At 33.6% G+C, this 12,507-nt stretch overlaps 1 protein-coding gene across 2 annotated transcripts in view; it reads right to left on the bottom strand.

Moving 5' to 3' along the window:
• Positions 1–2,936: 2,936 nt before the first annotated feature.
• tmem63a (transmembrane protein 63A) overlaps positions 2,937–12,507 on the bottom strand; it is a 38,716-nt gene continuing 29,145 nt past the window's right edge. For both annotated transcript variants that reach the window (XM_088938124.1, XM_088938116.1), the window contains 5 exons: positions 11,101–11,206; positions 9,564–9,731; positions 7,487–7,602; positions 5,289–5,336; positions 2,937–3,614 (listed from right to left, as the gene is read on the bottom strand). In XM_088938124.1, coding sequence (XP_088794250.1) covers positions 3,462–3,614; positions 5,289–5,336; positions 7,487–7,602; positions 9,564–9,731; positions 11,101–11,206 — 591 coding nt within the window. In that variant the 3' untranslated portion in view covers positions 2,937–3,461. The remainder of the gene's footprint in view (positions 3,615–5,288; positions 5,337–7,486; positions 7,603–9,563; positions 9,732–11,100; positions 11,207–12,507) is intronic.

Raw genomic sequence — 12,507 nt, 5'->3', positions numbered from 1 at the left:
AGCAGACTCCTTATTCAAATGCAATGGAACAATATACTGTGTACACTAGACTTGCATGTTGTTAAGAAACAGGGACCAGTGCTGTGTTGGGGAGTGCAAACTTCATCTTGTTTATTTTCAGGGATATTTTAAGTTCTAATGCATCAAGTAAAAGAAACAACAGCAATCCCAACTTAAAGAGTAAATAGCCTGCACTTTCTCTTTTGCCTGAGTGATTATCAGATGCACTGTAATAAAAGGGGCTATAAAAGCCTGTAAAGTCATCTCCAGCCTTTTATGCTCCATACTGCCAACACAGAACCTGCAGTGTTTGCTACAATATAAACAAGACCATGCAGTGTATACTTGGACAGGCGGCAGGGAGAGGCTCACTCACTAGCTAAATTAATCTCAAGATCCTATTCTGTTGCACCGCAAATTTAAAGGTTGCAGTTAACAACCCTCAGCTTAAATTCATCCAACTTTGCTTATTATCCACACAAGATCCTGTCGGCCAGACCGAATCATGAACAACCAAATTCACGAATGTTAAATTTGTAGATGTCAAAAACCTTCTGTACTTTATTTCACTTCTTAGACTCAACTACTGTTGTTTATAAAAAGGAAAAACATTATTGCCAGAGTCATCTGATTACATTACTGATTTGTAACAGACTACTTCTAGGGATATAGAGGAGTACAGGATTATGTTACAGATTTACAAAAAAAAAAGAAGAAATCAGTATTTTGTAACAGAAGGCTATTTTCTAATAACTTTCTTGTGTCTGTGCTCAATTCTAATTATTTAACTTATGATTGTAGGCTCTTTCTTAAATCATATTTTTAGCTCTTGATTTACAAATGCTAGACTAGACCCCCTCTAAAGCAAAGAATGTTCAAAAACACCCTATGTAAGCAATACTTTTACTTGGATTAAGTGTTTATTGTTAGAAATATAATTGCATTTATATGTAATGTACCATTATGAATTAAATGAAAAAAGTTCTACACTGCAGTAAGTAGTGAGGTCTAACTACTGTACATGTTATAATAAATTAAGCCTGGGGTTCAACAGCAAGGGAGGTTAATGGCAGGGTTTATAGAGTAAGCCAGTGAATGCCTTTATTTCTGTCAATAGTATCTTATTATCCCTAATCCTATCCCTGAATTCACACTCACATATTTATCTGCCTCACAAAGCTTATATCTGAGTACATTTTGTAGCTGTCAAAGAGTGAAGTGCAAACACAAAGATACCCCTTTTTAATGCAACTTTTTTCTTCTAAAATAATCCAGAATTTTCAGTCTGTTCATTCTGGTGAGGGACATGGCAAAAAAAAAAATCTTAAAGCAACACATTTCACACATTAGCATAAGTAACATATAACAAGGACAGAAATCAACAACTCATTTTTACTGAGAATCAGGAGCCTCTTTTCTTAAGGAACTAAAGCCTACCAAGCATTTTAATAGCTTAAATACGTTGTGTTCAGGACAACATTTTAAAGGGAAAATTGTCAAATGAGTAAGGTAAAGCCTTCTTACCAAGAAATTTGTACAAACCAGGCTCAACCACTGACTTGTTGTATGTTACCAAAAGGCACAGAAACGGTCCTCTAGATGAGGCACAAAATAGACTCTACTCAAAATGACTGCAGTTTTTGTTTTTAGTGTATAATATCTGCTGGTCACACAGGGTTAAATAAAATGGAAAATTACTATGTAAAAATACCAATAAGAACACTTAAAATAAGTATTTAAATATAATAATAATAAAATAAAATAATTCCTTACACTTATATACAGTAGCACTTTTCTGGACACTCCACTCACATATATTTTTTTAAACATGATACAAAGAAACACAAAAAAAAAGAATAGTAACAGGATTAACATTTATTGCAGTTTGTAAAACTGTACTGAAATATTTCCTTTGTTTGAGATATGTTTCCATTTTTTTAAGAAACACATACAAAAAGCCTGAAAAATATTTCACCCCAATCATATTTTTATTATTAAAAAAATAGAATTACTATTAAAAAATGTTACTGGACAAAACACCTTGCTTTTTAACACAGAGATTCACAAAATATCTCTATATAAGGCCCATGTGCCCTGACTGGCATACTGTATTACTTCAATTACTTTAATGCTTTTATAGATATATTAAGTCAATCACATTTAACAATATTTGTAATGAGGGAATGGTATGGTTTTGAAATGTTTTACAATAGCATATTAGTCATTGATAGCAGATGCTCTTACAGCCTATGTCTGGACATTACAGTGTATGAGGGAGACTACAGCAGCACAATAAAACAAAAGCCACATCTCCAGCCAAACCTCAATCTGAAAAATCCCCCAAAAGGAAAAAGTGGTGTTGTTCATATTTCTTATATTTTTTCAGCTATTTTAATACAAATCACTCATGAATCACAAAAAATCATTCTGATTCTTTCAAAAAGGATTTTGTGGGATTTCTTTTCTCATTTTAAAATACAGTTTTTCAATTTTATTATATAGTAATTACAGCATCTAACATCAGAATATTTTCAACTTCATTTCATTATTATTCTTTTTGCAGATGAACCCAAATGAACACAGTATTTCACATACAAACATTCGTATGTTCCACAATCAAGTCTTCCACAAGAAGAAATCTTGGGTAGTTTATTTAAAAAAAATTAAATCTTAGTTTATTAAAAGTTTTTTTTTTGTTCCTTTGAAATAATGGCATAAAGTTCTGGAAGAAAACCCACTATCTCATGACAAACAGAGTTTTCTGGTGGCAAAAGACCAGAATCACTAATGTGGCACTGAATGTACTTCTCCAGTATACATAGATTAAAAACTTCAGGTAGTATAGTGCAGAAATATTTATTACAACCCTAATAAAAAAGGCTGTAGAATGAGATCACTTAGTGTGCACCACAATCAAACACAAAGACTCTGAGCTCTGCTTAGAGCGGTTTATTAATAGTACAAAATCCTGCAGATGGGGCAAGGAAGTCACTTTGAGGTTACAAGAATCACTTAAATAAGTAATTTAATCCTCATATTTTGGCACATACATACGCAAATTTATATCTGTGTAACTGCTGTGCTATAACGAGGTAAAAAAGGGCAAGGGGTAAATTTAAGTTACTTTTACCTGAGTGGAAACATTTATCTTTGTCAAACTTTTAGAAAGTACTGAAGAACACATTAGGTGGTTTATTTTATAAGAATTAAAGGTTTATTTATAAAAATAAATACATAGTGAAAAACTAGAACACTATACCATAAAACTAGTGATTTGGTATATTAGAGATTGAACTGTGAGATACACCCCTTTGGTTCCTATGCTGGTTTATGACTACAGCAATGATTGGTTTCCTATCTGAATAAACTTGTAAATCGTGCTTTCATCATAGTTACTGTAGTTCTGGGATGTAACAGGAAATTGGTGTCCTGTTTAGGAATATTAGGAAAGGAGATGGATTCTATATCTCAGATATCCCCGGCTGTGTCAGAAAGCTAGGGCCCTGGTCACTCAATGGAAGGGGGTTCTTCTCCACAGTTCCATATGACTTCTGTTCTTTAGGGTCCAAGGCACTGGATTCCTGGGATGTCTGGAGAACTTTGGGACGGTAGATCTATGAACAAAATGGGAAAAAAAAACAACTTCTTCCTTTTGGGTTTCACAAGAACAAAATTCAAATTTTCATTCACAATCTAAATGACCATTAAAGCAAAATACACAAATGATGTTTAGAAATCATCACTGTCAACTTAAAAATAAGGATTTCTTTCAGAGTTTTGGAATTAACTTGGAGTAACTGTAAAAAGGATTAATAAAAATCATTTCTAAGGCACTGACACTAACATACTTACTAACATTTTAATTGGAATTTAAAAAAAGAAGTGAAGCAATCAATGATTAAATCCACTAAAGATAATAAGAAAACATTTAAGACAAAGGCTGAATGTAGAAGCAAACGAACTGTGGTCAGCTTACCATTTTTTAACAGATTATATATAGTCTTCCTTGTAGGTTTCTATGTGTGCAAATTGTTATTTGATTAATTTATATTTATATAATATATGATGGTAATCAAAACCATAAACTGTAAAGGACTGAAAATGGCTCCTGCTATAATGTGTAAAAAACTTTAGGGTCATAACCTACATAATGCATATTAACATATAACTACGTACAGATCTTCAAATTATTAAATTAACCCAGACAAGTCATGTTAAACAACTGTGGCAATGCACTCAGTACAGTAAAGATATGTAATATTATAAAGGTATATCAATCAAATCACATTTTAATTGTATTATAGTTAGGAACTCATTTCAGCTATGTAAATATGAACTTTTTGAGCACAGCACTCTCAGCTGTTTTGTCCCAGAGCTGCAGTTCCTGAAAAAAGCCACAAGAGGCCAATCAAGTTGCAAATCTGTCTTGGCAGAATCCGGAGTGTCTCAGTGTCATTTAAAAAACGCAGGGGGATAAAAGAGTTATCTACTTGATCAAAAAGAGGTTTAACTATAACTTGTTATTTTACTCTCTTTATTTAAAGCTTAATAGTTGATTTATTAATCTGGCGTGTTAAGAACCTCAGGCAAACTGTAAAGTTTAAATTGCTAAATATGGAAAGGGTTTGTGTGTAATCATTTATTAGCTCAAGTGGCTCAAGCAGTGAGATGGGAATGTTAATGTGCAACCATTACATACATAGATGTACAGGAAGTTTGGAAGAGAAAGAGAAGTTTGGGAAGAGCATAATGTCTGAAACTGACAATATGAGACAAAGTTCAAGAGAAATGTACTGGGTATCGTAAACAGGTGGAGCCAGAGAAGAAATGAACTGTATATATTTTCTTTTTGTTTAATTTTCTGTATTTTCTTGTTGTGTGTTCAGACTAGAGAACAACTGCCTGGAATAATAGGGTGACTAGCTTGGCCAGAGCTCAAGACAGCTAGGTTTTGTTTTTGTTTACTAAAACCTTTGTCATTATGTGTGTAAAAACTAAATTTTTATATAGTATAATAACTGTATGTATTAATTATATATTAACTATAAACACTCGGAGCCAACCTGGCTCTTTGGGCATCCAATGAGTTACATTTTTTGGTGGGAAACACTTAAACATTCTAGAAAATGTTTAAATGAAATAGAAAATCATATTGCCTAAAATAGAACAAAACGACCCAATAATTAGTTTTACCTCCCCTATGGAATCTTCAACTAATCACAGAAACACAACAAAGACTGACCATATCTTACATTATACAGGGAATGTAAATGGAATGTAGCACTTACAGGTTTTCCAGAATGTTCCTTGACCACATATGTTTCATCTTCCTTTATCTGTGAGCAAAGACCACAAAGACATGGGAGTCAATTCTAACCTTCCAAACCACACACAGTGTTGAAAGAAAACAAGAGTTAAGAGAAAATGAAAAAAAAAACAATAAAACTCAGTATTACCACATTATATTACAAACACATTATAGTGAGGAAATGGTTAGAACAGGGAAACATTAAAGCTGCCATTTCAAATATAATGGAAAGTTTCGGTGCAAAGCATGACTGAAACATATCATTAACCTTTCTCTGTTAAAATAATACGCTATGTAATGGAAGTGAGAATAGTTGAAATTCAAGTCACTGTTTCAAAATATATGTGCTGGAAAATTTACACTGTATGGAAACCTAAAAAAAATAAAGAGAAACTATGCGGTTTCTTTGCTCCATAGTATGAATGATTCCAAATGGGACTCCTCAAGTTAAAAAGTCCTGTTCTAAAGACAATTAGATTGGATTATGTCACCATCTGGCTGTGATCAGGACATCCCAAACAGCAGTGGAATTTGGTAATGCCAGTGAGGGACGTGCGACTTTTCCACCTTGCACTGAACCTCCTGCAGATCTCTATTGGACTTGGAGCACATCAAGAGATTAGTTTTTTAATTAATGCGTGGGTATACGAGAGGGCCTCTCAGCACTGCCCCGTTCCCCCTGTGTGGGCACACTGATCATCGCTTTGAACTGAAAGATAAATCGCCAATTGCCGATCACAAATTAGAAGGGTATATAATAAAAAATAATTGAGAAAACTAAATGTAAAAGACAGATGCAATTAAGCACGTTCCTATATGTCAGTAATTAAAATTTACACAAATGTTTAAAGTATTGGACTAAAAAACTATTAAAAGTTCTTGTTTCCATACTGTAGCACACTGAATTGAATACACTAACTGGGATTTTATTGTGAATACAGTAAGAAAAAGCTTTACATTTTTAGCTTAAAGGGTTTAGCTTAAAGCAGCCTGCCTATTTTCGTCTTGTATTACATGCATAAAAACTTAAAACTGGGAAGTTCTCATAAACCCTTTAAACTAAAAATTTAAAGCTGTGTGTACAGTATCTTAATATACATAAAAACCATGTAAGCACTTAAAAATGTTTCATCATTTAAATCTAAGACTTAGGGTCTTGCATTAAATAACTTATTTAAATAAATATACATATATATAAATATAAATTATTTTCAGAAAATGAAAGCATTCCCTCTCCCTTTTCCTCCAAAACAAGAAGAAAATGTCTCTGCTACTATGACTTCATTTACTGTATGTGAAGCAGCTGTTACTTATGCTATACGAATGTGTATAAACATACTTGGATTCTGTTAAAGTTCACAATATTTGTTAAAGAATGGCGTAAGCTGTAAATTAGTGGAATAGTAGTTTCCATTATATACAGAAGCATGGTGTTTGTGAGCCCTGCACAATCATTTCCAAAACAAAAACACTCATTGCAGAATAAAATACAAATAATTTAGTCTCTTATAGAGTGCAACAACCACATTATAATAGCACTATTATATGTATTCAGTACACATTTCATTAGACTTCGACAAGCACATAAACAGGGGACACTAACCCGAAGCCATGCACACTTATAACACACTGTGTTCTTTGTCAAAAGATAAAGGAATCTTCCAGCAATTATCACATACTAAAAACAGTATGACAGATGTCTCTGCATTGTATAGTAAGACGAGCACTGTTCAATGTAAGGATAAAATAGTCATGCATGAGATGTGCATTCTGAATGCACTGGACCAATTTCTGAATAACACTATTAACTGAGTAACACTATTTAACTTCAAGCAGTGTAGCTGGTCCTAAAAACATAATTTTCCCTTTGATTACAGTATCATGAAGCATGTTTATTCAATTGTTTTGAGACTAATATGATGAATTAGTGGAAAATTGATTTTAATTTATTTTTCACTCATTTACTAAAGCTACTAACTTTTTTTTCATTTATGTCATTCCCGCATAAATCTGTGTTGTGGTTAAAATACACTATTCTCTGTGCAGATTTACTATGAAAACTGGATAATAATCATCAGAAAAATACTGTGAAAAACGTGCAAAGCCCAAACAAGAGTAATGGTCACTGTAATCGAAACCTGAGTACAGGGAAACGGTCGTGATGAAAATCAAGTATACCTTGTAATTATGAGGACTCAGGTACTTGAAATGTCCAAAGCAGGTGTAACTTATACATATAAAGATGGTGATGCACAAAACTACAAGGGTGAAAAGGGAAGTATCAGCCGTAAAACCTGAAATGACAGAAAAAATAAAACGGGTGATTGTTGTACATAATTATAACTACATCTGTTGGCCACCTGACAATTACATTGTCATTTTTTAACACTGCAGATGATGTAGAAAACATAATATCCTAGCAACATATACCAAAACTAAAAGGTACATTGATCAGACAGTGCCCACCATTATAAGGTACAGTATATTCAAATCAGGGATTATATACCTTTATCATTGAACAAAGATTAAACTGGATAGAGAGAGAAAACCTTCCTATATTTCCCAAGATCCAAACTTAAAAACTTAAAAAAAATCATTATAAAAGGTTGATATTAAGTTTTTTTCCAGAAATTGAGTGATGTCAGAAACACAGAAGCCATGTGGGTGCATTTTAACAACAGTCGTAGCCAGAAGAATTGAAATTTCATAATTCATAGGAAACTAAGTCTTTAAATGAGAACAGGCCATTCTGCCCATTTATCATGCTTGGCTGCTACCAATTAACTGATCTCACACTGATCCTCAGATTTTTCTTGAACAACCCAAAGAACCTGCCTCAACATTTTGGCTGGACTGTTTTTTCCACACCCCACAACTCTTTGCAATTAAGAGCACCTCCAGTTTTCAGACACAAATGCACTTTTGACCCATATCCATATTTCATTGTTAAACTTTTGGGGAAGTTGAATCCATCTTCTTTGATCACAATAAAAGACATTGATTGAAAATATATTTTTTTTCTCAGCCTGGCAGTTTGATATTTATTTTCTTAATTCCAGAAACTAATCTATTTGCTCTTCTTTGAACTCTTTAAAAACACTTTAAGAACACAAGAAAGGTCACAAACAAAAGGAGGCCAACTCATCAACTGCCAATAATTTAATGGCTTGTTGCTGACATCTCATTAAGCCATTTCTAGAAAGATCCTGGGGTGTCAGTTTTAACAACATGATAGAGTAACTTCTCCCAAACCATTTGGGTAAACATGTTAAACATTCATATTATATACAATATTACATATTCCTAGTCCATAATAAAACCTGTAGCAAGGTAGCCGTTTCAGTGCTCATTGGTTTTAACTTATAAAAGTTTAGATAACACAACTGTTTGAATCTTAACCATGATAAAACTGGGGCCGTGCTATTGGGCTCTTTTAGTTACATAAAACAATGTTTTAACCTTTGACCATGGATTGACCTTTGAGCATGTGCAGAATATTGTAAAGACTTTGTTTTTGCCATATTAGGAAAATTGCTGAGCTGATGGTTCATGCATGTATTTGTCCCAATATATTTGTTAATTATTGCAAAACCCCTTCTTGCAGAAGTCTCTAAAACTACACTTAAGTTACAATATATTGGGAATTTATTAGACAGATATCTGACTAGGTCATGTGCAAATGCTTACATTACTTCTGTAATGGAGGCCTCAAACTGGCTTCCTGTAAGGTTTCCAGAAGAATTTTAAGTCCTTCTGCTTATGTTCAAGTTTCTACATGGTATTGTAGCTACAAGATACTACACACAGTTATTGTTTACTATACACTGGATTTTTGTTAATTTAGCCTGAAAGGGCTTTAAGACAGGCTTTTTATTGTTTATCTTCTGTTTGCTTTGTTCTCAAGCACACGTTTTTTTCTGTACTTTGACATGCTCTGAGATGATTGCTTTTAAAAGCACTATTTAAAATGAAATATGGAAGTATAACAACGCTATTGAATGTAATTTGAATAAATAATAAGGCACGGTAAATGGTCCAAAGAGATTTGGAACTGTAAACGGGTTAAGGCAGTGCATATGTTTAACTGTGATAATGGAATGGCTTAGCACCACTATTAACCAATCACTGCAAATATGTCACAAACCACTTCTTACAGAGTAGCAAAACAAATGATGCAACAACAAAATGCAGTTAAAGCAAAGGCTTCGTTTCCAACTGTTTTTTAAGAAACTGTCACAAGATGTACAGGTAATACCTGTCCTCAGAACAGAGAAGAAGTAAAGCCAGAAGAGGCAGATGATGGGAGCTGCCAGTGCCTGGTTCACTGCTCCATAGTGTGTCTTCTTATCTAGGTTGGCTGGCAGATATGCAAAGTATAGGTTGTGTTTGTCTACCAAGTGCTTCAAAATCATGTACAGCAGACCTAGAAAAGGACAAAGTGTGAAAAGTAATAGATTAATATTTTTGCTTGTTTCATTTGTCATGTGTACTTGAAGGTTGTGTGTTGAGAGGGAATGTGAATGTTATGTGAACCTAGCAAAGGTTACAAATGAGAGAAGGCCTTTCAGCCCATCTAGTCTGTTGTCTGTTGAGTTTCCCCCAGGTGTTGACAACTTATCAGTAACACTATTCAGCACATACCACTTTATACTACAGCTTCTTTCCCCCAGATTAATGCTTATCACTATACATCACCGATCTTTGTAACATCTTTATAGCTAACTGTGTTCTCAAAGTTCCTCTCTACATAAAGAGATCTTTAACAGCTCTGGATAAAAGAAAATTTACACTCTGTCAAATAATGTAGAAATCCAACACCCTACATTAATGACTGCCGTCGTATTTGTTAATGTCAAATACACCTCCTAATCTTTCATTCTACCTTTTTTATGCTTCTAAGAGAACCCACTTCAGCAAATATATTGGGTAACGATCTAAACGACCCCATGACATTATGAATAAAAGTGCCTTAGTCCTGTTGGAGCTGTAAATTCACTTGCTCTTAATTTCCCATTGTGTGGCAGGTTGTTTAATTTGAGCTTCTTTGACTTATGGTTGACTTTGGGACTAAAGCTCTTTAAAATGGTAAACAATAATTCACTTTCATAAAGTTCTAGAGCAACTCAGCTTATTGTCAGTGTAACACCAATAAGATCACCAGTTTGTTTTAATTAAAAAGATCAATAATAATAATAAGATTGTGTGCCATATTTCGATGCTCAATATTTTCTTTTAATATTTATCCTTTTATCTTACTGACGTGGGTCCAAACAATTGTATGTTTGTGATGAGCCACTATTATAAAGCAAAATAAAGTTTTATTCACTAAAAAATATATATGAATGTATAAAGCTTAAAGTCTCTGTTTGCAGTCAAAAACCAGAATGTTTTAATGTTGGACAGATTGGAACAAAGAGGACTATCACATTATTTTACAGAGGCTTCTAAATATTTTGCAAATCCTGCAACAGTACATGGAAAGCAAGGAATAACATATACTAGAACAAAATAAGACACATAAACAGGAAAAAATAAGCCAAATTACATTTGATGCAAAGAAGTTACAGTTACACTCCTAAACACTTTGGTATACACTATCCAAAATCTGAACTAATATTTTAACAATTGACAACAATGTTAAACACCTAGCTCTAAAATAGTGATCTATACACTATAATTTATGACGTTCTTATATTTTTAGATTTGTGTCTTCAGAAAAATAAGTTACCTTCCAAAGCTTTGAACTTACAATACAGATAATGAACAAATATGTGACAGCTGAATTAACTTACCAAAAGGAACTATAACAGGACAGGTGATGCTATAAGCCATGATCACTGTGAAGATGCACAGTATCCAGCCATACATTGCTCCGTACTCAAATTCATAGGCTTGGTTCTGGTTAAACAAAGAGGAGATAACTTTTTTTAGTGTTAGAATACTGTTATTATTGCTGTTTTAACTTGTCAGGCTGAAAACCAATCCCTTTTAATCAGCTGAAATGAGTTTTGCTAATCCTTTTGTATCAACACATGGGTGTCTACGGTTTTATAGACACTAATTTTAAAATCCCAACAATAAAAGAAATGAGAACAAGGTTGTTGTTTTTTTTCCTCTTGCAAGGTCCAGAGACCCTGATGGCTTATGCTGATGATGATGATGATGAGGGACATGCCTCTCCAACAGTCTGTGCTGATGCTCCCATGGGGAGCTGCAAGGCCAGAGATGTGTCAAGATTCAGCAGCTTGAAGGTGAAGAGGTCAGAGGAGTCCATTTACATTTCCTCATTCTCCCCCATATGCCAAGACATGATAAAAATCAGACATTCCAAATAGTTGGGTTTATAACAAAACATATTTAGTGGTTTTAAATATAAAAAGACCCTGTGCTATCTGTAGGGTCTCCAGTGCTGCGTCACTGAAGAAAACCATGACAGACAGCATCATCCACAGAAAGAATCTAAGATAAAAATATTTGCTTTTGCAATAAATTCATTGCTATATCAATAACAACACCCTTTGGTAATTTGAGATACATATTGTGCTCTGTGTATATTGCGGTGTTCCTTTCATTTTATGTAGCTGTTGATTTGTGTTATCTATTGATGATATTAGAAAGGTCTGGCAAATCAGGGTTCACAAATAAGGCATTCACAAATATCTCATTTCTGAAATGTCATTTAAACTCCCTATAATGTATCACGGTAAATTGTAATTGATGGCTTAAATAATTGAGCAAGGTGGTAATGAAACTTTTTATCTTACTTCCTTACTACTATCACAAACTTTGAGAACCTCTGATCTAACCATATAAATTGAAATTATCAGTTGTTTATATGCTTTACAGATACTGAATTCCCATATAAAGTATGCCTTTTTCCTTATACATCATTTGGGTACCATCAAAATGGTTTACTAACTACAGCGGTGCAACTACAAGTGAGATAGAAACACAATAGAAAAGTCCTAGAAAAGCCAAAGACAAGCCATCCTCTAATCAAAGGCAGCTTCACCATAGTCTCATGTTACTCCAAAAAATTTTAAACAGACGGAGAAATTGTACATTGATCTGGGAAATGTTCTTCAGTTTTAAGCCCAGTTCATCTGAATCAGAATTAATCTATACTCGTCCCAGAAAAAACTAAATTCAAGTAATCAAACAGTTTTAAGCAACTCTAATGAGACAACTCTTTATGTCTT

This window comes from Atractosteus spatula, chromosome 2 (genome assembly GCF_055471065.1).
Source record: "Atractosteus spatula isolate fAtrSpa1 chromosome 2, fAtrSpa1.hap1, whole genome shotgun sequence".
NCBI classification, from domain to species: Eukaryota; Metazoa; Chordata; class Actinopteri; order Semionotiformes; family Lepisosteidae; genus Atractosteus; species Atractosteus spatula.
This window is presented reverse-complemented; position numbering and strand designations above follow the sequence as displayed.